The sequence below is a fragment of the Drosophila gunungcola genome, assembly GCF_025200985.1.
Source record: "Drosophila gunungcola strain Sukarami chromosome 2L unlocalized genomic scaffold, Dgunungcola_SK_2 000007F, whole genome shotgun sequence".
NCBI lineage: Eukaryota > Metazoa > Arthropoda > Insecta > Diptera > Drosophilidae > Drosophila > Drosophila gunungcola.
Window position 1 is genome coordinate 949,839 of NW_026453162.1, and position 26,123 is coordinate 975,961.

The following is a 26,123-nucleotide window of genomic DNA, read 5'->3' on the forward strand; positions in this document are numbered from 1 at the left end:
GCAAAATGCTCACTCAGATTCCAGGTGAACTATGGGCCACGGTGTGCGGGGATTTCATTGGGCCACTGCCCAGGGCAAAACTCGGAAACGAACGTTGATCGACCGATGCTCTAAGTGGACCGAGATAGTACCGATGCGAAGGGCAACGACAGAAACACTGCAGAAAGCGATTCGAAAAGAATAATTGCAAAAACCGAAAGTTCTAATTACTGACAACTGGCTGTAATTCCTAAGTAAATCCTTTAAAAAGTTTGCAGAGGAGCTGGTGTTCGACACCAGTTCACGGACCCATATACGCCACAAGAGAACCCGAACCCGAGAGTACGCAGGGGAAGACCAAAGAACCTGGGACAAAAAATGGCCGCAACTGCAGCTTGCAGTGAACACAAGTATAGCAAACTCCACGGGGTATTCCCCAGCATTTATCGTGCAAGGAAGAGACCAGCGACTACCGAAAGCACTATATGTTAAGCAAACAGTTTGAACAGGACAGCAAACGCAGAAACCGACAGAATACGCTGTAAAGCTTCAAGAAATATTCGAGTTAGTTCGAAGGAATATGTAAAAGACAGCACAGGACCAAGGTACAGAACAGAATGTCGGGAACACGGTATTGGCCAAGGAACAGCATCTGTCGAAAGCAGTGGAAGGGTTCGCAGCAAAACTCGCGCCGAGGTACGATGGGCCGTTCAAAATGATCAGTTTTATATCACCGGTGATATGTAAGCTTAGGGACGACATAACACACACTGACTAAGCCGCACACACAAGCGAAGTAAAATCCCAACAGTCAGATGAACCCGACGAAGGTTCGAGAAACGGCCACTGAAAATTTAACGATCACAAGCCGAAGCCAAACCCAAATCTCGTTGCCGTCATCAGAACTAGCACTGCACCGGAAAAAAAGAGGAATGGCGATACGGTGTATCGTAGGCAATAACGGTTTACCAATATTGTTGAAATAACGGTTCAACACGATCTCGGCACGAAATCAACGAACAACAGAAAGAGGAGGACATAGAACAATTGAAGTTACGTCTTTCGAGGTTTACATCTTTCCCAAAACGTAGCACAATGACCATCCGCGACCAGCGAAGAGATTTCACCTACGTGGAGCTATCCGACAAGGAGCGAAATACGAGGAGGCCAAGCTGTAGAGCACAACCGCTAAGCAGTTATGGCAGTCGCTGGCGCAGCTCCCGCTCCCGCCGCCATAAGCTCAGTTCCGTCCCACCTCTCCGGCACCACCAACGCCGAATTTGTAAATTTTAATTAAAAGGTTTTTGTTTGTTTTATTCATTATTTTAGGCACACAGAAAAAAATGATTAGATATGATACCTATTCTGATGAAATTCCGTACGATTTTGACATATCAATTTTACACAAAAACAGTATCAATATATTTATCATTTTTTTATATTAAAATGTTGAATCGACCATGTTGTAAATTTCCTAATTTAATATCAAAACTTTATTATAGCATATATGATATTAAAAAACAAATTGATATTATTGTGTATTAAATATTTTTTAAAAATAAATGCAGAAGCGAGACTGTTTTTTTTTAACAATTATGTTAACACTTGTTAAGAGTATGTACATTTGTTTTAGAAATAACTTAAAATATGTATGATGCTTTCATTTATTTATAAATACAAAATATTTCTTTTGAAAATTAATTTTCCAAAATGTTGTGGTTGAATCGTACATATGTATGTATATGCGGTTTCTGCTGATACTTAAGCTTCTGGCTTAAATTCTGGAAAGAAAATATAAAGTAAAATGGAATTAGGTCCTGTTTTCTCGTTGTGATGATTGACTAAAAGTCGAGTTTTAAACTTGAAACCTTAAACATTTATAGTGTGTGAGTGAATACGCCGGCCGGCAAAAATAATGCATAAGTGACCTTATATTTCAAAAACGTGTATGTCTGGGATAGACACACATACACATACATTATGAAATTTAAATGCTAAAACAATAACTTTTTTAACTAGTTATTTACAATCCACCTATCACTTGTTTATAAAGTTTAAAAATCACTACTCACCTTTTCTTGCGCTGCACTTGTAAAACGCACTACCCATGTGAAAAGATTAAAGTCAAATCACAGAAAAACAAGCAATGCGAAAACCATGTAAGCAGGACAACACGTGTACAGCTCGGGAGTTCGAATTTCGTAACTGTCCTTCTCCCTCTAACTTATTTAATTTTTTGTCGCCATCTTGCAGGACTCTCTTTTCTTCGACTTTTTAAACTTGCTAAGATAAAGAAATTGAAAAATACCATTTTCCAACATCAAATTTACATTTTTCAATGGTTAAAATAAAAATCTCTTGTAATTATCAAATTGAACAGTCGTTATCAAATTGAACTATACGATTATTTTTTGTGTGTAGTACCTATACTTCAGTAATTTTAATTTCCATCCAATTTTATTTTTAAACTCCACTTCTGACAAACCAGCTTCGGTCATAGATAGAATATTTCATGGGAAATAGATTATTTTTCAATCTTTCCCATACATGTTATAATGAAAGGTTTCCTAAAATAGATGATAGAGCTCGACAAAATTCGATAAAATTTCTAAAACTGAAGTTCCGACAACATAAATTAATACTTAACAAATACAAGCCTGAAAACCGAAAATAATTGTATCAATTTATCTTGAAGATGGAACACTCACAAATCTTACAAGCTATTAACTCCAACCATCCGCCAACAATCTCTTCTTACAACAACAAACAATTACAAAAAAGCTGGCAATAGCAGGAGAATTTAAATTTTAATTGTAATTCTACAAATTGCTGTTACCTTCCCAGACGTTGTTAGATTTCATATACAGATCAAACAAAAAAGTTTTTGAGACACATACACTCTGGCGCACGTGTTTGCAAAAGTAGTCTATCGGTCAATTCCATTGCCGCATTTGTGGACTTTTTAAATGTGCCTGATTCCATTGGCGCATTAGCATTTAGCTAATGTTACTCCAGCTGATCTGGGTGTGTTTTCTTTTAAATTTTGGCAAATCCAAAAGAAAAAAATTAAAAATTATGAATATGAGTGAGTTTACTCAACTCTTTAATGCTCAGCAGGATATGCATAATGCGACCGAGGCAACTTGGACGACAAGGAAGAGAAGCTAATTGCGTTGTTTGACGGGTTTGCAATGGAGACCACCACTGTTTCTAAAAAATGCAAGGATCCCCGTATATGTGGGAGTTATTTTATGCCAGAGATCCACCAGTAATGCAATGTGGTACTGCGAGTAGAAATTGCAGCGTGCGCTCTTGTTTTCAGTAATTTTTATACAAACTAGATTTTATATTCAAAAGACATCAAAAAATGCCCCAACTTTGCATATAGAAAACAGCTGTTGAAGTGGTGGCACAAATAAAATATCGTTAAACATCGGTATTTTCCGTTTTTTTTTTTCTAAATACGTTCGGGACGAATAGTTTTTAATCTCATTTAATTATCGCATTTATTTGGAATGCGGCACTTAGCCCTGTGTAAATAACTGCGCATAAGGCTAAATGCGTTTCAATGCATCAATGGAATCAGGCTATTACTAAGCTATTATACGGACTTCACACAGCCGTTTGAAAGAGTTTTTGCAGAAAAGTTGTTGCGACCCACAGAAAAACAAGCAAACTGTTGCAAAAGCAGTTTATCGGAAAACCGAAAAAAGAAGGAGAGGAAACTTGAAATTTAATATTCTGCCATTAAGATGTTTAATTGCGTTATTAATCTCAATCTTTCTAAAATTCCAAAATTGCCAATTAAAAATCACATAAATTCTTTAAAAATACTTATTTCTGTTGGTATTTCATGACATACAGCACACTTATTAAAAGAGAAGTGGGGGTTTGAAGTTTAACGCTCCCCCAGGCAGCAATTATGTATAAAGAATGTAAGCCATTATATAAACGTTAAGATAACCTTTCAGCCATTATTCCACGGGATTTAATAAAATAAATTCAAGGTAAGGAGTTTGCTACAGTTAAAAGACCGCCTTCGAACAATGTTGTCCTCTGACTGTCAACTTTTTGGATGATGGCTCTGTGGGAACACGAGTTTTGCATCTTTCAAAAATCCCAACCGTTACGCTCGGATGGGCCCTGTGTTATTGGGCAACTAGTGTGAAAAGACCATAAGATTACATAAAAACATCGATATTTATATATTTGGGAAAAAATGTAACGATGTACATAAGTATTACATTTAGCGATAACAACAGTATATATATATATATATAAGGATATATTCTGCACCTATCAAACATTTTACTTATTGAAGTTTTCCGGATCAAATAAAGGTCATGTCTAGGTTCAGTGGAGCACTACAGCTCACCGATATAGACGATTTTATTACGCCTTCACAGGTACATTACACCACAATACTAGCGTATGTTAATATAATAAAATTTGATTGATTGTTAGGAATGCATTAAGCCCGTGCCTATAGATAGGACAAAGTCGAAAACTGGTGCGCAAATCACAGTGGAAGGAGAAAGCTGCTATGAGGAATCCGAAGTGGGTCGTTAATAGCTAATATCTCATGTATTATAATTGTATGTCGAAAATATTTTTGCAGAGTGGAAAGCAAAAGCTTCAGAAAGTGGAAATCACTCTTCAAGACTGCCTGGCTTGTTCGGGGTGCATCACATCTGCCGAAGGAGTACTAATCACACAGCAGAGCCAAGAAGAGCTACTCAAGGTCCTGCGTGAGAACGCTAAGAAAAAGGCTACTGGGGATTACGAAAACGTGCGTACCATCGTGTTCACCGTGGCTATCCAGCCTCTCCTGAGCTTAGCCCATCGCTATCAGATCAGTGCGGAGGATGCTGCGCGTCATCTAGCAGGGTACTTTCGCAGTTTAGGAGCTGACTATGTTCTATGCACCAAAGTGGCTGACGACTTGGCGCTGCTCGAATGCCGTCAAGAATTTTTGGAACGGTACCGTAACAATGCAAACTTAACAATGCTCAGCTCGTCTTGTCCGGGATGGGTGTGTTACGCGGAGAAAACGCACGGAAATTTCATTCTGCCTTACCTTTCCACTACCCGATCGCCGCAGCAAATAATGGGGGTGCTAGTAAAGCAATTTCTGGCAAAAAAGCTGAATATTCCTGGGTCACGAATCTACCATGTGACCGTGATGCCCTGCTACGACAAGAAACTTGAGGCCTCCCGGGAGGACTTCTTTAACGAACAGAATAAGTCACGGGACGTGGACTGCGTAATTACATCAGGTAGGTGAGGCAATCATGACATTCGAGTTGTGATCAGTATATATACCTTTTGCAGTCGAAGTGGAACAGATGCTGACCGAGGATGAGCGTACACTGCCACAACACGATCTTGATAATATGGACTGGCCCTGGTCTGATGTAAGACCCGAATCCATGGTGTGGGCCCACGAGTCGACTTTGTCTGGCGGTTATGCAGAGCACATATTCAAGTTCGTTGCTCATCAGCTTTTTAACGAAACCATGCCCAAAGAGCTAGAATTCAAACAGTTAAGGAATCGCGACTTTCGGGAGATTATTCTTGAAAAGGATGGCAAGGATGTCTTAAAGTTTGCTATTGCCAACGGCTTCCGAAATATTCAGAATCTAGTGCAAAAACTAAAGCGAGGAAAAGGGGCGAACTACCATTTTGTGGAGGTAATGGCTTGTCCCTCAGGCTGCATAAATGGTGGTGCACAGGTACGCCCCACCACGGGACAACACGTCCGCGAGCTAACACTACAACTGGAAGAGCTATACAAGAAGCTTCCGCGCTCCCAACCCGAAAACGGCATAACGAAACACATTTATAGAGACTTTCTAGACGGCTTTCACACGGAAAAATGTTATGAGCTACTTCACACTAGTTACCATGCTGTGGAGAAGCTCAGTACGGCATTAAATATTAAGTGGTAAATGTTAGGTGCTTGACTTTCTTTGTAAGAATGATTTTTATGACTGAATTTGATAGTCCTTGTAATGGCAAATAAAGTGAGTGCGCATGACCAACCCATTGGCGAGCACAGGCGAGTGAAAAAGCACCTACAACGGATTTTTTCATTGGAATGCGGCAAGTTGCTATCGCCAGGTATTGTAGCAAGAGAACTTGTGCGGTAGCGAATGGTCAAAACGTGTTACTTGTGGCTGAGGATCTGTGCTGCGAAAGAAAAATCAACGGCCTGGAGCAAACACCTTAGCAAGACTATCGTTTACGTTCTAAACTATAAACTGCTGACAAAATCAATATTGCGCTTTCCGTTCCAGACCAACCGTATCCTGGCAGTAGTCTTTGCGTGACCAGGCAAAAAAAAAAAAAGAAAATAGAACTCCCTTTACAAAGATCCAAGTGCAATAAGAATGACAAGATGTCGTCCTCGCTTTTGCATCCTTATGGGCTGAAAACGGACGAGATAGGCAGCAAACCTAAAGAAGTGGCGGCGACAATACACAACTCTGGGCGTTGTTCCCTACCACCACAGGAGGTGGACTCGTTGGAGTACTTCATAAAGTTCCCGAAGCCCTCGTCTGAACAGGACTTTGTACTGGCAAACGCTTATGACAGCGAGGACATCAACGTGCCCATCGTAATGCTGTTGGGATGGGCGGGCTGCCAGGATCGATACCTAATGAAATATTCGAAAATCTATGAGGATAAGGGGTAAGTTGAATGTAAGCGTTGGTACACCAATTTAGTTACGTCTCGTTGTTTTTAGCCTTATAACTGTCAGATATACGGCCCCGGTAGATACCCTGTTTTGGAAGCGATCTGAAATGGTTTCAATCGGCGAGAAAATCCTCAAACTGATCCAGGATATGAATTTTGATGCCCACCCTCTAATATTTCACATATTCTCGAATGGCGGAGCCTACCTTTACCAACATATTAATCAAGCTGTGATCAAGTACAAGTCCCCGCTGCAAGTGCGCGGAGTGATTTTCGACTCGGCCCCTGGGGAGCGGAGAATGCTCGGTTTGTATCGCGCCATCACAGCTATTTATGGACGGAAAAAACGCTGCAACTGCTTAACGGCACTGGCCATAACCATTACCCTTACAATTATGTGGTTTGTAGAGGTTGGCGAAGCTAAGTAATAGCACAAACTTACATTGTTACTTATACTGCTCTTTGTTGTTTCAGGAATCTGTTTCCGCCTTCAAAAGTATTTTTGTGCAGTCGTCTTCGGTCCACCACAGCCCGTTTGTCGAACTAAAGAAGGAGAACAATAAGTTCCCACAGCTGTTTTTATACTCAAAAAGTGACATTGTCATCCCATACCGAGATGTTGAGAAGTTTATCCGACTTCGACGCGAGCAGGGCATTGAGGTATCGTCAGTATGCTTCGAAAATGCCGAGCACGTGAAGATCTACACCAAGTATCCTAAACAGTACATCCAGAGTGTGTGTAACTTTATAAAAAAATGTATGGCAATACCTGCTCTGAAAGTGGCCGGCAATTATGAGCCAAGTTTGAACTCAGAAATAATATGTCGATCAAACCAAAAGTACGAATAGAAGGGCAGCCCACGAGTTAAAAAGCACAACTAAATCACCTACGGAAAAAACATGCAAAATATATCTTTTAAACGAATATAATTATTGAAAATTTAAAGCGCTTGAATGTAGAAACGAATTTGAAACTTACTGAAATAAATACATACTACACATTAAATATTCAGTCTTTTTTGGAGTTTCCAAATCGAGAACTAATTAAGCTTTTAAATTGTAACTTAAAGAAATAAAAATGTGAAAAATTAAAAATAAACAAATTTTTAAAAAATTATCAAAGAATATCAAAACGTTTTCAAAAATCCAGATATATAAAGCAAAATAGCTAGTGTTTCAAAATCTACGGCAAGCTCAGAGGTTCCGTAAATAATAACTGGGACTGTTGGACTTCGTACCTTACTACCCTTTTGGTAAAGAATACATTTTAATGTATTTTTGATGATACCCTTGTGCTTGCAACAAACCTCTTCCCTTATTTCGTCATCGGTTCAATAAATGGTTTAAGTATTTCAAAAAGGAAATTTTCTCAGTTCCTAAGCCAAACATCAACAAATATAGAACTCTGAAAAACTTGTAATTAAAAATAGTGAAATAAATATAAATAAGAATTGAAATGAACAATATAAATTAAAAATATGTACATATATAATTGACACAGTCTGTGCAGTCAATGCAAATTTTTCTTTAACGCTACTATCCTGTTTTTTTTATAAATTTTATCCTAAATTTAAACACCGTTTAAAAGCCAGATCACGAGCACGTGGTTTTCCAAGGAACGAAAAACAGAAATTCGCAAGCTAAATTTATAACAAAATTCAGCCAGCTGAGAGAAAGTTTAAATAGCGAAGAATAATACAAGACACGATGACAGCAGAACATGTGTGCGCTGACTCGAAAACAATATATGTACTATGTATGTATGTATGTACATTAAGGTAATTATTTTGGTATGAAAAAAATCTAAGGTCCTAGTCTCACCCCCTTATACAAATGTGTGTATGTACGTTGCGCTTTGGTGAATTTAAGGCACACAAAAAAAAAGTTGACAGAATGCGGTTTATTTTTAAAGTTTATCACTCATACATTTATTTTTATATAGGTGGCGTAGACTTGGTGTTATTTATTGGGCCTTAACGAAATAATAACCTTTTCACTTTTACAAACGGCTAAAGAAATATAAAATATGTATGGCTATAATCCAGGTTACAAGACTTAACCCCCGTGATGGGATCAAAAAATCAAACTTCTTTTATTTCCTGTTTATCTACATATTTTAGCAGATCAAGCGGTTTTTACATATTTCTAATTATACAACATGGAGTGACCCAATTAAGTGTGTATAGTGGAAAAAAAGAAACATTTGCTGAGGTTTTATTAAAATTTGATAAGGGCGTATTTTAATTTTCGTAGTCTTTACGCAAATTCAGGACAACTACATACATACGTGGACTATTATTCATCCAAATCTTCTATATCTCTGTTAATTTCAAGTTGAAATTCAAATTAAGGCTTTAATACCTAAATAAACAACAACAAAAAAGGAAACATTTTTATATCCGATTTTCCATTTAAAAATAAAATTGAAAAATTTAAGAATTCTTCAAATCCGCACCGTTTTTGAAGTTGCTGATTTCTTTTTTTTTATCATCTTTCAGCATCTTGGAATGTGAATACCATACTTTTTAGATTCAGTCCAGATTTCTTGAAATTTTTAAAGGTTTTGCTTGTACGATTAATATTTTTTTTAATACTAAAATATTCTTTATGTAACCGTTAAACTTGCTCGTTAATGTGATGCAATGGCCGTACGCGAATTTCTTAGCTTTTTCGTACGGTAACCAGCATCTTGGCAACAATTTAAGCACATTCAGACACGGTGCGCTATAGAAGAAGTTTCCTGTATAGCAGCTCGGACAGGACGGTCCGTTGTTTCTTCAAAAACGGAATTCAGCTTTCTAACTAAAAAATTTGTCTTCTTTGTGAACGACATCAAAAAATTGACAATACAATACTGGCTTTTGTGCCGAATGACTAATTAATATGGAAACTTTGCGACCACTGCACAAGGTCTAAGACTTAATTTAAAATTGTTTGGATACTATTTAAATTTATTTTGCACCAATATCTACTGTTTAAAAGAGTGAACAAAAGGCTCGAACAGCAACTTGGTTTATAGTATTATAGCGTCTGCACACAGCCGCTTAAGGATATTCTGGTCTAGAAGCATACATTTCAGGCATTTTTTAAAGTTAGATAAAAAAGAAATGAAAACCATTTTTAGTATACAGTTTTTTATTTGGTTGCTATTGACAGTTTAGGAATACAGAACCAAGAAAAAACCAAAAAAAAAACTCAATATTCGCCGAGTTACAGGCCTGTGGATTGGGGTCTTCGAAAAAAAAGCTGCGTCCTGGCTGACATGATTTCAACCCTTGTAGAGATCGGAAAAAAAAATCAAACAAACTCTTCATTAGTAAATATTTAATATGTCGTTATCGGGTTGACTACTAAAAAAAAAAAAATAAAAATAACAAAACGGAGTCGAAAAAATGTTTTTTAACCAACTTGATCGACCTTTTTGAATATTTGAATATATACCAAATTTCAAAGGAATCGGTTCAGTATAACTTGAAATATCATGTCAACCACCTCAATAATAGTAGATTCGCGAAAAAGTTTAAGATTTATTTAAATTATGTATAATGTCTCAGACGCCACGTAACTAAATCGGCTGTGCCTCCTAAAACAATTCGAATTTTGAAAAATCGTTTGAGGATCATATTCATATTGCATTCAAAATATGCATACCAAAAATATCGATTTTTTCAAATATCTAGTCCAGAATGCCCCCTTAAAAGAGTTGTAGCGACCCATTCACCCGTTGATGCAAAAACAGCTGATCGGTCTACTACAAGTAAACAAATCTAAAAAGAAGAGAATAGTGCAATGCACTATGGTCCAAAATTAAAATTTTTGGCAAAAATGATTTTTTTGTTGTTAAATAATTTTATGCGGTTTTGTTTTTGATTCCTTAATAGTTAGATAGTATGAAAAAAGTTGAAACATTTTCTTCAGAATCCCTTAATGTGTTGTGCACTGTTAGAGAGTTATTTCGATTCAGCTAAAAGTGCGGGAAAAATTGAACAACTTTCGACTCCAATATCATTCAAAACTAAAAGTGGGGTAATGAAAATTAATTGTCAAGTTATGTAAATTAATAATTACTAAACGTTATATATATATATATATATATACATACATATATGACCAATGAGTTGCAAAAGTTTAAATCTTGGTTATTATAACAAGCACTCATGTTCTGTTAAACTTTACTTTTAACAGCCTCCAAACGCCTTCAAGGTATAAATCAAAGGTTTTTTACAAAATACTCAAAAACCAATTTCTAATTATTTTTTTTGCTAGTTTTCAAAAAGCAATACTTGTTGCGTTCACCCAAGCAGCCTGCTTCGAAGTTTGGAAACAGAACAAACGCAAAGAAGACGCCTTAAAGAGTTATATGATAAAAATTATAGAAGAAAGCAGACAAACTAAAGACCAAATAGTGGAAATATCTAAGAAAAGAAAAAATTATTTCTAGTATTGAAATCGGTAAAATCGAGTCAATTTATTTAAGGGCCCCTTTACATTTCTTCAGATTTGGTCAAAAATACAACAAAGTTTGACAATTTTGTTTTGGATATTGAAATGACACAGGAACATAAAGTTTTGATTGTCAACTGTTTTTATTATTTCAAAAAACATTAAAATTTTGAATTTTGCCGAAATTCTAAATAGAACACGCAAGACATCGGCTCGGAATTCAACTATGCAGACTCATGTGGTGAGTGATGATAACCATTTCTGAAAATTGATGAAAATTTCTAGAGAATATTCCTAATTTTACCGGATTTCGACGAAAATTGACAAAGTTATGGACATTTTGAGAAAATAAAAAGAATATTCCCATTTAACCACTTATTACTAGAAATATTACGAGAAATATGTATCGTATCCAAAAATCCCTTTACACACATTATCTACGCATACGTGACACAAAATGTGTAAAAAAAAAAATAAATTAAAAAAAAAATTCTACTTAAAAAAAAGTTTGTACCGAGATACCACGAAGATTTTTTTAAATTATTTATAATAACCATCTTATTGACTAATTTTTTTTTAAATACGCCATATTTGGACTATTTTTTTTGTTATGTGGTTTGTATTGGGGCGGTGGGAATGCGTGGTCAAACTGGCAAGCAATTGTTTTCGAAATTCTACTTAAGTCTCCCAAAAATTATGTTTATTTTGACAGTTTCGAAATTCTACTTAAGTCTCCCAAAAATTAGGTTTATTTTGAGAGTTTATGCCAAAAATGTTGAATTTTGGACCATAGCGCAATGACCACAGCTATAAAGTGATTATTTGAAGAGCATTATTATTAATATCGGGGTGTCCAGTGTACCGCGACCTGTAAGATCTATTGTACCCCCATTCAGAGCCTACAGCTCAGATATCAACCCGCTTCCTCGAATAAAGTCGAGGAGTTTTAGTGGGTTGATTCTTCCTAGGAGCTCAGGTGTAAGAGTTCTGGTTCCTAAGATTTTACATCTTATACTTGCTAACGCCGGACAGTCTGCAATGATGTGTCTAGAGGTTTCGTCCTCTATGTCGCAGAATCTGCAAGTTCTACTGCTGGTTATTCCCATCTTACCTAGGTGACTTTTCAGTCTACAGTGCCCGGTTAGTAATCCGGTAACGATCCTAAGTGAATTTTCCCCAGTTCCCCAGTATTTCTCCAGTGTTCTTGTCTCATGGCGCCTTCCACTTTCCTAAGGTATTCTTTTATAGTGTGCCTCCCTATGCCACAGTATGGCTCTGGGCCTACCAGGGGCTGTTCGGCTCCAAGTTTTGCCATTTTATCGGCAAGTTCATTTCCGGATATATCCTTATGTACCGGAATCCATCTGAGGGCCAGCCTGTTTCGGCTGCCCAGTATATTCAGCTTACTCTTCACCTCTAGGACTAGCTTCGAGGTGATTTTGTTGCTATGTAAAGCAGTAATTGCTGCTCGGCTGTCCGAAAGGATCGATATGTCCTTTTCCTTATATCCACGCTGTATGTTGAGCTCCGCACAACGTCCAATGGCACATACCTCAGCCTGGAATATGCTGGTATATTGGCCAAGGGATTCGTGGTATTTTATGCGAGGCCCTACCACTCCAAGGCCCGTGCCTTGTTGTGTCAGGGATCCATCTGTGTACCATGCAATGGTGTGTTTAGCCATCGGGTGCACTTCAGACAGTGTGGTCCAATCTTTCTTATTGCCTAGGTGTGCTGTGAAGTTCTGCTCGAAGATTAGTTCGGCTGTCATTTCATCCCTAGGGTGGAGTATTAGGGGATTAGTCGCATCCCTGTTATTTAGAATGCAACCACTACCTGTGCCCTCAGTGCTTATTCTCAGGAGTGTAGCTTTGCGTTGGATATCAATCACATAGTGGAGTGGTGTTAGCTCCATCAAAACTTCTAAGGCAGTTGTAGGACAGGTCCTCATTGCCCCTGTCATGCATACGCAGGCAAGTCTTTGTAGTTTTCCTAGCTGGTTTTGCATACTGATGAGCTTAGCTCGTTTGCCCCATGCAAGTGCTCCGTAAGTGAGGATTGGTCTCACGATCATTAAGTATAGCCATCGTATTATCTGAGGCCTGGTTCCCCAGGATTTCCCAGCAATTTTCCGACAGGTATAGAGTGCTCTGTAACACTTTTCCAATGTCTTTTGGACATGGAAAGCGAAAGTCAGTTTACTATCTAAAGTGATTCCTAGATATTTAACCTCTCGGCTAGTTTCTATAGGAGTTCCTAGCAGTGAGATTTGTCTCATTCTCTGTAGTTTGTTCTTCCTTGTGAAAGGAACGATGACTGTCTTAGCAGGATTTAAGTTGAGTCCAACCTCCCTGCACCAGTCCAGCGTTGTCCTTAGTCCGAGTTGGACGATGTCGCAGAGTGTCGCTTCAAATTTGCCTCTGGCGATTATCACGATGTCATCGGCGTATCCCTGACATTGAATTCCTTTTCCAGCAAGTTTGCTGAGAAGGTCATCTACTAGCAGACTCCATAGCAGAGGGGACAGTACTCCTCCTTGCGGGCAGCCTTTGCTGGTAGCAATTGTCACTCTTTCCGAACTCAGTGTACATGTTGCTTGCCTGGATTCAAGTAGGTTGCCAATCCATTTTCTCGTAGTAGTGTATATGTTCCTTCTGGACAGGGCAGCTCGAACTGCATCATGTGATGTGTTGTCGAAGGCTCCCTCTATGTCTAGAAAGGCAAAGATAGCTATTTCTTTGCTGTCAATTGTCCCTTCTAGGGTGCGACATAGTTGATAAAGTGCAGTGTCTGTTGAACGGCCTGCTCTATATGCATGCTGTGTGTTTTGCAGCGGACAGTCTCTGAGAGCTGTTCTTCTGATGTTGTAGTCTACCAGTTTTTCCAGCGTTTTAAAACAAAACGAAGTTAAGCTGATAGGTCTGAAGGACTTTGGGCTGGTGATGTCTTTCTTCCCGATCTTGGGGATGAAGACCACTCTAGCGCTGCACCATGAACTTGGGATATACCCGAGGGCTAGGCTGCTCACCATTAGTCTTCTTAGGCGGGTTAGGAGTAGTTCCTGCCCCTGCTGTAAGAAAGCTGGAGAGATCATGTCTAATCCCGGTTATTTAAATGGTTGGAAGGTTCCAATAGCCCATTTGAGTTTCTCGGGCGTAACTATAGATTTGGCTGCTGCCCAGTCACTGGCTACTGTCCTAGGGGTTCTATGTTGATCACGCCTTGCGTTTCCCATAGTGGGAGTATTCCCCGGGAAATGCGTGTCAAATAGCAATTCTAATTTCTCCCGATCCGTGGTGGAGAAGGTGTTATTCCCTTTCCTCAGGGCTAAATTACTATCCGCTGCACTTTTAGCCATTGCTTTTTGCAGTCTCGCGCCCTCGTTGACGTTACTTATTGCCTCACAGAAGTTCCTTTAGTTTTTCCGTTTGGCCTTCCTGATTTTTTTTGTTGTAGAGCGTCAGGCTTTGCCTGTATAGTTCCCAGTTTCTATCAGTTTTTGGTTTGTTGAAGAGCTTCCGAGTGGTTACTCGTAGTCGTTCAAGACTAGCATTCCACCATGGTGCGTCTGTTTCCCGCCTCTGTCTGCCTAGAGGACAACTGTCTTCAAAGGCATTTACTATCTTGTGGCCCAGGTTGTCTACCGCTCTGTCTAATTCCAAGGGATGTCTAGGGTATCCTGACGGTTCGTTGGAAAGATTGAGCTCTAGAGTTGACCTGAATTTGTCCCAGTTTGTTTTTCTGGGGTTTCTTTTAGGGTTACATCTTTTTGTTTTGAAGGCTACTTCAAACAAAATTGTCCTGTGGTCGGACATTGATTCTTCTGGTGACACATGCCAATTCTTTATGTGGGGTTTAAAAGAATTGGTTGCCAGAGTTATGTCTAGCACCTCTTCTCGTACCCTAGTAACAAATGTCGGCCTGGCGCCGACATTACAGATCTCTAGGTTATTGTTTAAAATAAATTCTAGTAATTGCTCACCTCTGTTGTTGACATCCGTGCTACCCCAGATCACGTGATGTGCGTTGGCATCACATCCTATGATGAGGGGGATCTTGTTCGTCCGGCAGTGGTCCACTAGCCCGGGTATTCCTGGCGGTGGACAGGCCTCCTCCCCGGCAAAGTAGGCGGAGGCCACTGCTAGCTTCGGTGCAGCTTCTGTGCCGTTGATGGCATGACGCAGTCTCTGCTCATGAACTCTGAAAAGATACTATAATTGATATCTTTCCTTATAACGATGCATGATCTGGGAGGTGATCCTCCTGGATCGCATATTACCTTAGTGTCCTTCGTGTACAGGCCTTTTATGCCATGGTGCCACCATGGCTCCTGTACAAGGGCTAGCCCGAGGTCTTGGGAGGTCTGGTTAAGAGAGAGAGCAAGTCTCTCCACCACCGTCTATCACGGTAACCTCGGCTTCTTCGCAGCTTTCGTCCAGGAGGAGCTCCTGGGCCAGCTCTTGGGATGACATAGGGTGTCCATCCCCTTGGTCGTCCCCAATGTCCATGCTGGTGATGGATTGTTCATCCTGCTCACCACTCTGTAGCTTCGGCCCCACATTCAGTGGTTCGAGGGTATCCTCGACAACCTTGCATGTGCCGTCATTGGGCGTCTCTTCCGAAGCTCTCTTGGTCTTTTTCAGACCGCTCACGGTGACGTGGCCAAACCGGAAGTTGAGTTTGTTATCACGCTCCACTATCTCATCCCTTCCGGTCTGGTCCATCCCTACGACCAGGAGTGCACCAGCTCCGTCGTTCTTCCTGGAGATGACCTTCCAGGCGTTCGTCTCGACCCGGTTTTGGAAACCAATGAAGGCCAATATTTCCTCGTTGGTCCGGTCGGAGCTCCTCGGGCAGAACAACGTGGCGTTGTACGCTGCCGGGATGTCTGCTCCCGTGCGGGTTTCTAGGGGTACTCCCTTCCACGTCCGCAGCTGAGGTACGGCAATCTTGAGCCAATCAGCTGAGCCTTCATCCAGGCGATAATCAGGTAACCCACCCTGAAGTGGATTCCCCTGAACACGACGGGACCGCTCCACGCTGACGTGAGCATCTCGTCCATGACCGACTCCTGGAGCCCGGATAGTTCCTCTGCGGTCAGGCTGGCCGCCGGGAAACCCTCCGGGAGTATAGCCACCCTGATGAGGGTGGCTTTCTTGGCAGCCTCCGCGTAAGTCGGACGGGGTCCGATGACCGGTGGTGCCGAGCTAGAGGGTCTTCCTCCAGCGGTTGTCGGCTTCTGGTTTTGGTGGGGCTGGGAAGGTATCTTCCTGGCCTGCACTTTTGCCTTTTCTGCCGCTGCTGCTGATGTGCTAGGCCCCTCTTGCTCAGGGACCCGTGAGGACGTCTCACTAGCCCCTGGGCCGTGCCTAGACCTTTTGGGGGTGTCCGTTGGTGGTGTGCGGCTGGTGTTCAGCCGTTTGCCAGCCGGTGCTGTCCCCAATGCCGGCTGCTCCCTCGGCTCCTTTGCCTTCTTCAAGGCCTCCTCCGGTGTCATGCCCTGCATGAGGTACCTCAGGTACCACTTTACCTTTGACCCTGGCAGGCCACGCCTGTTGGGGTCGTCCAGTCCTCCGCGCTGTCCCAGGGCTGGAAGGGCGTCCTGCTTCTTCAGCTGTCTGATAGAGGTTGGCCTATCAGATGCGAGAGGTGGGCGTGCTGGCAGGGTAGCTCCTGCTGGCACCCCACGCTCCCTGGCTGGGAATGTCTGGGCTGCTGGTGTAGTCCTAGGCGGGTGCGCTGCCGCCTGGGATCTGTCGCCTTCGAGGGATCTTTCTTTGAAGAGCATTAGTAGATATAATATTTACGTCAGATTTTAAATTTGATGTTAGTTCCCCAAGTAAATTAAGACATGTTGCTCAAAAACTAGAAATTTACAAAAACTAGAATCACAATTTAATGCAAAGTCAAAATTATCAGAATAAGAAATTTTATAACACGGGTCAACCGTTTTCTAATTAAAACCATCATTTATTCCCAAGCAAAACTTAAATAGTCTATTATAACAGAGTTTTGTTCCTAACATAAATATTAATCATTCATATCCACAGTTAAACAACCAATTCCATAATCAAAACTATTTTAGAAACCAAGCTAGGCAAAATAGAAACTAAAGATTTGACAACAACAGGTTTCAACAGAATGATGATAACAAAGACTAACCGTTTTTAAAACAAGATATTGTAACAAGTTATAAAAGTAAGAGTCAGGAAATACAAAAATGTAGAACCGATGGATACTAACGAACACTTTTAAATTGGAGCGTCGGATTATTTTTGCCTCGTATATTGATCTACTTTTAGTTTAATAAGGCCAGAAACATTAAATACCCACTTTTATCATAAAATAATCCCTAAGGTCCAAGCCACAGAGCCCATCCAAGCGAAACTGTTCGGATTTTTGAAGGATCGTGGACTGGTTTTCCCACAGAGCCACCATCCACCATCTACCGTCCATCAAAAGTCACAGTAATGTATGCAACATTTTTTGGGAGGGTTCTTTCACTCTATCAAACTCTTTTAGAAGTACTTGTTCTTGTTTTTCTTATATTTCAATTCTATGGATTAGTTGTTAAATGGTTATCTGAACTTTTAAATAATGGCTTATTTAAATTGCTGCCTGGGGGTGTTAACCTCCTAAGGTCTCCTTCTCTTGCGATTAAGCCTTTGGTTCACAGAAACAAAAAAGGCCGCCAAGTTGATTAAAATTCTTTCCCGCCAAGAATTTTGAGTTACTCCGAAAAACATCACTAAAAATCGGCAAGAAACGTGCGGTTAGGAACGTAAATTCCACTGTCAAGGAATAACCGGAAAATTTTTGGCACGGCAAGCTGGATAATGGTGCTTTTTGGGACTAGGACATAAGGTAATAATTTCAATGATAGGGAATATAACGTATAAGCCATCGGTAAGCGACAAAAGCGGAGTGGTGGAATTTGTAACACGGAATCGTTTTAAATTTTTAAATATTTTCGAAATCCCGATGCCATTTTAACGAAGCTGATTGCGTTGTTATGACGGTTTTGCAATGGAGACCACCACAGTTTCTAAAATAGGGCAAGGATCCCCTTATATGTGGGAGTTATTTTATGCCAGAGATCGAGCAGTAACGCATTGTGGTACTGCGAGCAGAATTTGCAGCGTGCGCTCTAGGTTTCAGTCATTTTTATACAAAACAGATTTTATATTCAAAAGACATGAAGAATTGCGCCAACCTTGCATATAGAAAACAGCTCTTGTAGTGGTGCCACGAACAAAATATCGTTCAACATCGGTATTTTCCGGTATTTTTCCTAAAAACGTTCGGGGTGAATGGTTTTTAATCACATTTAATAATCGCATTTATTATAAATGCGGCATTTAGCCTTATGGGATTCTCTGTGTAAATAATTGCGCATTAGGCTAAATGCGTTTTATAGTCTGATTCCATTGCCGCATTAGTGGACTTTTCAAATGTGCCTGATTCCATTGTCGCATTAGCATTTAGCTAATGCTACTCCGACATGTGAGTGGCACGAGCAGCTGATCTGGGTTTGTTTACTTTTGTATTTTGGCAAATCCAAAAGAAATTAATCAAAATTAATGAACATGAGTGAGTTTACTAAACTCTGTAATGCTCAGCAGGACATCTATAATGCGACCGAGGCATTTGCCAACTTGGACGACAAGGAAGAGAAGCTGATTGCGTTGTTATGACGGGTTTGCAATGAAGACCACCACAGTTTCCAAAAAGGGCTAGGATCCCCGTACATGTGGGAGTTATTTCCAGACAGAGATCCAGCAGTAATGCATTGTGGTACTGCGAGCAGAATTTGCAGCGTGCGCTTTAGTTTTCAGTCATTTTTATACAAAATAGATTTTATATTCAAAAGATATCAAAAATTGCGCCAACCTTGCATATAGAAAACAGCTGTTATAGTGGTGGCTCGAACAAAATATCGTTCAACATCGGTATTTTCCGGTATTTTTTCTAAAAATTTTCGGGGCGAATGGTTTTTAATCGCATTTAAAAATTGCATTTATTTTAAATGCGGCATTTAGCCTTATGGGATTCCCTGTGTAAATAAATGCGCATTCGGCTAAATGCGTTTTAATGCGCCAATGGCGTTGCCGCATTAGTGGACTTTTTAAATGTGCCTGATTCCATTGGCGCATTAGCATTTAGCTAATGCTACTCCAACATGTGAGTGGCATGAACAGCTGATCTGGGCTTGTTTACTTTTGAATTTTGGCAAATCCAAAAAAAATTAATTAAAATTAATGAACATGAGTGAGTTTATTAAACTCTGTAATGCTCAGCAGGACATCCATAATGCGACCGAGGCGTTTGCCAACTTGGACGACAAGGAAGAGAAACTGATTGCGTTGTTATGTCGGGTTTGCAATGGAGACCACCACAGTTTCTAAAATAGGACAAGGATCCCCGTATATGTGGGAGTTATTTTATGCCAGAGATCCAGCAATAATGCATTGTGGTATTGCGAGCCGAATTTGCAGCGTGCGCTCTAGGTTTCAGTCATTTTTAAACAAAATAGATTTTATATTCAAAAGACATTAAAAATTGCGCCAACTATGCATATAGAAAACAGCTGTTGTAGCGGTGGCACGAACAAAATATCGTTAAACATCGGTATTTTCCGGTATTTTTTCTAAAAACGTTCGTGGCGAATGGTTTTTAATCGCATTTAAAATTCGCATTTATTTTATATGCGGCATTTAGCCCTTTGAGATTCCCTGTGTAAATAAATGCGCATTAGGCTAAATGAGTTTTAATGTGCCAATGGAATCAGGCTATAAAATGAGTAACGCGGAGCAAGAAAATGTCTCTATGCAGCTGTTTGTTTATTTAGCCGAAAACAAAACAAACTCTAAACGTACATATTTTCTCTTTACACATACACGTTCCACTGAGTTCTGTACTTAAAATCCTTGAAGTTGGCCTTGAATTTTTGTTCAAACGTAAATGCCTTCTGGATTTCAATTCTTGTCAATTTGATTTACAAATTATGTTGACAACGAGAAAAGAACAAAACAAAGAGGTGTGTTTTGAACTTAGATTGCAAGTGATTAGTGGCGCACCTGCCTGAATGCAATATTTATTCTGTATTATTCTTTCTTAACTTTTTTTAGAGGGAATTTTGAATTATGTATAATAATATATATTAAATTATTAAAGAAAAAAAAGGAATAAAACAATTAGTTGGTCGTGTTTTTGTCGAACTGACTTTATAGTAAATAATGCTTTCACCTTAAGTCTTTAAAGTTTAATACAATTTTTACTTTTACATTGCAAGCATTTTTTATTATGTTTTTTACACTTTACTTAGCCTATCATCAAATACATACAAATAAATCTAACAAAAAATATTATAAAAAAAGTCCCAAGGTTAAATTAACTAAAAAAAAATTAATAAAAAAAGGTATTAAAACAGGTCTGGAGCTAGATTTGAACCCGCGCCGTCCTGCCTTAGAGACGTGTACTTTGACCACAATACCAGGATGCGACCACTAACCATACAACATTTCTTGCTTTCTTAATAAAACCCCTTTTTTTTATAAATTCGCTTTACAGTGACCAACAGACAGATCCGCTCCATACAACAAAAGTAAGCAAAACTTAAATTGCCAATTGCAGAATTTTTAGAATTTGTGCATTTATACCGGGTATACCATAATAAAGGGGGCCTTACTGAAGTAAGTGTGGGCCAAGTTTCATGAAAAAAAACCCACCGTATTTTAGACATTCGCTTAACAGTGAATACCTCAATGAATACCTCAATATCTTGCACTAGTTAATTACAGCTAGCGATTTATTTGTATTTGGCACCGAAATATTGTTCATTTGTGAACATATGCTATCTTCCGACCGCTAGTTCCAAAGAATACTCGATGTTTTGATTAAAAAAAAAACATGTGTTTTATATACAGCCACGGCCAATCGTTCCCAAAGGCAACATATGGTAGCGCCATAACCGATGGGCGTTGCAACTTCAAATTTTGCCCAACATTTTCTTAAATTATCATAAAAGCAAAAACAAAAAATTTCAGGCTACAGGAAAAAATTTGGACCCGAAAGGGTTAAGAAGAAATATTTCAAAACAATTTTCAAATTTGTCCCATACTTCTAAGATGTAATATTGGTCGTAGTTTAGTAGTTTAAACGGTTCGTTATTCTTTTCTTTATATGTTTACATATTAATATTTTTAAAGTTGGCCTCGGAATTTTGAAAATATTTAAAAATCAAAAACGTTTCCTTGTTCAAAATTCCACAATTCTGTTTAAGTCGCTAATGCCCTCTATCCACATTTGTGAAACTCCGATTTCCACTGAGCACATCCACCTTCCGATTTCAGCTGATCTGAACAACTGTGGCTCGTCAACACGTTAACAAAGTCAACAGGTCAACCATCTTTGTTTATGTTCTGATGAGCTACAAACGCGTATGATCACTTATCATGTTGCAAAAATTCACGAGCGTAAAAATAGTACGCTACCTTTTCTTGATATATGATACATATCTGCTAGTCTATATCTATGGCGTAAATATCGATAATCAAAAATAAAATACAAACATAATAAGCAAAAATTAATTAATTAATGCAAAATGATATTTCGAACAAATACGATATCTTGGTCAGAAGATTTATACAAGAACTAACTGAAGAATATGTAAAATTGAATAACTTAATTTTTAATTTCACCTTTAAAACTAAATAAGTCAATCATAGTCCGACTTCAAATAAAAATGTCTAAAATTTTGGCGAGAAATTGGAAGATAATAACTTTAATGACTTATGAAGATAATGACTGAATTAAGCCAAAAGATCAGCTTAATCTGCCCAACACATAATAAATCATAAAACGTGCTAGCTCCAATTAGTAAGTCTATTCGTTGAGGCTTGTGAAGAAGGGATCCGCTGGTTGGAAATTTGCCGGAATATTCCAATGCTCTATGTTTAGGGCTATGCTCGGCTGATTATCAGTGATAGTAGGCGTGATGAGTGCAGATAATAACGCCAAATAGTCAGATGCGTGTGATTTTAACCAAATATCGACGATGTATCTTCAGTTAGAACCTTTGTCTCACCGAGTCCCGAAACCAGAGATTCTGAGGTAGTCCTTTTTAGCTGTAACTGCTGAGCAAAACGAGACGTTAGAAGATGCAACCATTTAAAGTATAACTCCCCATGGCATGTTGAAGGTTCTCCAGTTCACGGCACCGGTTCTCCAAAAACTCATAGAATTCCTTCGCCAACGGGAATTTTGTCCACAGAGGTTGCGAAAGCATGTACATGATGAAGGCATCAGCAATCTCATGAGATGATCCCAACGAATCCAAAGCGCGCATGTGTGAGTTGATTTTATCCGAAAACTCCCGAAGTTTATTTGCCGCCGAAGAATCGACCCTTTTCAGACCAAGTATTTCCTTGATGTAAGACTGAAAAACTAGACTTTAATAGAATACCGTTTATTAAGAAGATTTAAAGCCACTTAATAGTTGGCTGACGATATATCTAACGACTTTATGGCATCCAGCGTTGGGCTAAGTAAACAGGAACGTAAGTGCTGCAGCTTTTCGATGTTGGTTGACTCAGGGTCCTTATCAATGATTGTGTAGAACATCGTGTAGAAATCTGCGTACTCAGTATATCCTCCAGAAAAAGATGGCAACTTTAGTTCGGGAACACGAGAGCGATTACACACCATAACGCGAGCTGGAGTAGAGGAATAAAGGGACCATTACAGGCTATAAAAGAGCGGCGCATGCGCGGCTTAACCCGAAGTAATAGTGCGAGAATCAAAGCGAGTGCGTGTACGCAAGAACAGAAGCAAGTTAATCACGTGCCGAGTGCCAGGATCAAGATCGCAAAGTCTGAGACTACAACGATGAGTTCCAACGAGCGCTAGGCCGTGATTAAATCGAGCTCAGGGATATATTATATAACGTATAAGCCATCGGTAAGCGACAAAAGCGGAGTGGTGGAATTTGTTACACGGAATAGTTTTAAATTTTTAAATATTTTCCCGATGCCATTTTGAAAAAATTAGAACGCAAACATGTTATGGAAAAAAATAACGAAGCTGATTGCGTTGTTATGACGGTTTTGCAATGGAGACCACCACAGTTTCTAAAATAGGGCAAGGATCCCCTTATGTGTGGGAGTTATTTTATGCCAGAGATCGAGCAGTAACGCATTGTGGTACTGCGAGCAGAATTTGCAGCGTGCGCTCTAGGTTTCAGTCATTTTTATACAAAACAGATTTTATATTCAAAAGACATGAAGAATTGCGCCAACCATGCATATAGAAAACGGCTCTTGTAGTGGTGCCACGAACAAAATATCGTTCAACATCGGTATTTTCCGGTATTTTTCCTAAAAAACGTTCGGGGTGAATGGTTTTTAATCGCATTTAATAAACGCATTTATTATAAATGCGGCATTTAGCCTTATGGGATTCCCTGTGTAAATAATTGCGCATTAGGCTAAATGCGTTTTATAACCTGATTCCATTGCCGCATTAGTGGACTTTTTAAATGTGCCTGATTCCATTGGCGCATTTAGCTAATGCTACTCCGACATGTGAGTGGCACGAGCAGCTGATCTGGGTTTGTTTACTTTTGTATTTTGGCAAATCCAAAAAAAAATTAATCAAAATTAATGAACATGAGTGAGTTTACTAAACTCTGTAATGCTCAGCAGGACATCTATAATGCGACCGAGGCATTTGCCAACTTGGACGACAAGGAAGAGAAGCTGATTGCGTTGTTATGACGGGTTTGCAATGAAGACCACCACAGTTTCCAAAAAGGGCTAGGATCCCCGTACATGTGGGAGTTATTTCCAGACAGAGATCCAGCAGTAATGCATTGTGGTACTGCGAGCAGAGTTTGCAGCGTGCGCTTTAGTTTTCAGTCATTTTTATACAAAATAGATTTTATATTCAAAAGATATCAAAAATTGCGCCAACCTTGCATATAGAAAACAGCTGTTATAGTGGTGGCTCGAACAATATATCGTTCAACATCGGTATTTTCCGGTATTTTGTCTAAAAATGTTCGGGGGGAATGGTTTTTTTTTATCGCATTTAAAAATCGCATTTATTTTAAATGCGGCATTTAGCCTTTTGGGATTCCCTGTGTAAATAAATGCGCATTAGGCTAAATGAGTTTTAATGTGCCAATGGAATCAGGCTATAAAATGAGTAACGCGGAGCAAGAAAATGTCTCTATGCAGCTGCTTGTTTATTTAGCCGAAAACAAAACAAACTCTAAACAAACATATTTTCTCTTTACACATACACGTTCCACTGAGTTCTGTACTTAAAATCCTTGAAGTTTGTTGCATTTTCAGTTGAAGCCGTCTGGAAAATACTGAAACGAACCGATACGTCAGCAGGTCCCGCTATCGATAAGATTTTGGTGGTGACACCGACTATTGATAGCGGGAGAGGATCTAGCTATTTAAATTTAGCCCGGTTCGCTCGTTAACTGGGTTAAATGGCCTTGAATACGTTCGCTGACCCATCTTGAGAGAGCGGGAGGGAAAATGGCGAGCGACTTTGGTGTAGGTCAGGGTTTTGCTTTAGTTGCTGCAAGAAGTAGTAGGAGAAGGGTCGGAAAAAAACCCAAAATTTAAGTTCGTGATTAGTGTTTGAATAACTCAAAGTGAGTGGTTATTTATTAGTCCGGAACTTGTAAATTACAGTGTTTTTTTTTATATTGAAGCCGCCGGGGACCCTAACTAAAGGGCCCCGGAAATTTCAAAGATTTGGGAAGTGAAAACTTACCAGGCGGACCTAACCTGGTCGTCGTCCACCAGCCGCCGCAGCATCAGCAGCGGCAACATCAGCCGCAGCAGCATCAGCAGCAGCAACACCAGCCGCAGCAGCATTAGCCGCAGCAGCAACAGCCGCAGCAGCATCAGCCGCAGCAGCATTAGCCGCAGCAGCATCAGCCGCAGCAGCAGCGATCAGTAGCAGCAGCAGCAGCCTCAAGCGCCAGCAGCTACAGCGACTGCCTCTAAGACGGCCAGATACGGAGATTCCCTCGGTGAGTCCGTTCCGGGAACGAATGCCCGCGCTGGCCACGTGGTCATCTCCAAGTCCACCGACGCCCTGCTTCCGGCCACGCTACGCTATCCCCCGGACCAATTGGCCCCGTGCGGACTCGCGCTGGTTTTCGCCGTCAGCGTTTTTTTCTGCTGCAGTTTCAACCACATCCGACGTTGAACTCTGCAATAAATAAGTTTTAGTTATTGTTTTGTGATATCATGCAGTCAAGATTGTCAAGTACTTACTGTGAAATCTATTCTAAAATTAGAGGCTCAAGCCCGAACCCTAGCCGCGCGTCCATCTACATCTAAATTGGGTCGCGAAATTTAATAACTTGTGGGATTTGTTTAGCGTACTTACCTTATCAGCACGTCCCTTCTTTTCCCTTGGAGCTCCTCAGGATTAGGCGACCCGGTTGGCAAACGCCTCCAATTTAGTGCCGTGCGGCGACTTTGCCTGACACTTGGAACTTTAAGCGTCTAAAAATTTCCCCTTCGGTTGTTGCCGCTTTGACCGCTTCTCATCTGGGCGACGGTCTGAGATCGGCCTTAAGAGTTTCTAACGAAAAGAATAGATTATCAGTAGGAATCAATAATGAATGTATTTACTTATTAATCTTGCCAAGAATTAAATGTGAACAAGCTACCGAGATGGTTGTGTGAATTACCTTGGGCGGGGAGATGAGCCGATCCTAATCCACCAGGAATAGACTCCGGTCTGCCGGAGATGGGGTGTGCCTCTCACATCTTTCTTGGGGCACCCAAGGTTGGGTGGGTGCGTCGTGGCAAGGACATCGAAGCCACCAATTTCGTCGAATTGTCTTAGTTTGCTTGATGTGCATATAACTTTGTTTTGTTTTGATTTGTGGTAGAGATGGTAAATCGACGTGAGACGTCCGATGAGTCGGAATCGATTGTTCGGACTGCAGGGCATAGGGGGTACTCCGCCCTGGG

The 26,123-nt window shown here is 40.0% G+C and overlaps 2 protein-coding genes and 2 long non-coding RNA genes across 5 annotated transcripts; 2 read left to right on the top strand and 2 right to left on the bottom strand.

The window, feature by feature from the left end:
* Positions 1-1,551: 1,551 nt before the first annotated feature.
* Positions 1,552-7,219, bottom strand: LOC128253251 (uncharacterized). Its single transcript, XR_008267418.1, has 3 exons — positions 7,118-7,219; positions 2,052-2,262; positions 1,552-1,760 (listed from the first exon to the last, which is right to left on the bottom strand). It is a non-coding gene; the product is annotated as an uncharacterized LOC128253251 (long non-coding RNA).
* Positions 4,233-6,059, top strand: LOC128253228 (probable cytosolic Fe-S cluster assembly factor GL21135). Its single transcript, XM_052981488.1, has 4 exons — positions 4,233-4,385; positions 4,444-4,536; positions 4,598-5,255; positions 5,311-6,059. The coding sequence occupies exons 1-4, from the start codon at positions 4,323-4,325 to the stop codon at positions 5,925-5,927; spliced, it is 1,431 nt and encodes a 476-aa protein (XP_052837448.1). The 5' UTR covers positions 4,233-4,322; the 3' UTR covers positions 5,928-6,059.
* LOC128253229 (transmembrane protein 53-B) lies at positions 5,991-7,681 on the top strand. 2 transcript variants are annotated; one of them, XM_052981489.1, is made up of 4 exons: positions 5,991-6,099; positions 6,276-6,669; positions 6,725-7,085; positions 7,150-7,681. In XM_052981489.1, exons 1-4 carry the CDS (start codon positions 5,991-5,993, stop codon positions 7,522-7,524), a joined length of 1,239 nt encoding a protein of 412 aa, XP_052837449.1. In that variant the 3' UTR covers positions 7,525-7,681. The 2 variants fall into 2 exon arrangements, with proteins under 2 accessions (XP_052837449.1, XP_052837450.1); XM_052981490.1 differs by lacking the exon at positions 5,991-6,099 and having other exon boundaries at positions 6,197-6,669.
* Positions 7,682-24,374: 16,693 nt separating this feature from the next.
* On the bottom strand, positions 24,375-25,829 carry LOC128253244 (uncharacterized). Its single transcript, XR_008267409.1, has 4 exons — positions 25,531-25,829; positions 25,416-25,477; positions 24,907-25,350; positions 24,375-24,708 (listed from the first exon to the last, which is right to left on the bottom strand). It is a non-coding gene; the product is annotated as an uncharacterized LOC128253244 (long non-coding RNA).
* Positions 25,830-26,123: the final 294 nt, after the last annotated feature.

Coding starts and splice junctions, on each gene's coding strand:
- LOC128253228 (XM_052981488.1), top strand. CDS start 4,323: ATGTCTAGGTTCAGTGGAGCACTACAGCTCACCGATATAGACGATTTT. Junction 4,386..4,443: donor ATTTTATTACGCCTTCACAG/GTACATTACACC, acceptor ATTGATTGTTAG/GAATGCATTAAGCCCGTGCC. Junction 4,537..4,597: donor GCTGCTATGAGGAATCCGAA/GTGGGTCGTTAA, acceptor ATATTTTTGCAG/AGTGGAAAGCAAAAGCTTCA.
- LOC128253229 (XM_052981489.1), top strand. CDS start 5,991: ATGGCAAATAAAGTGAGTGCGCATGACCAACCCATTGGCGAGCACAGG. Junction 6,670..6,724: donor AAAATCTATGAGGATAAGGG/GTAAGTTGAATG, acceptor CGTTGTTTTTAG/CCTTATAACTGTCAGATATA. Junction 7,086..7,149: donor CAATTATGTGGTTTGTAGAG/GTTGGCGAAGCT, acceptor TTGTTGTTTCAG/GAATCTGTTTCCGCCTTCAA.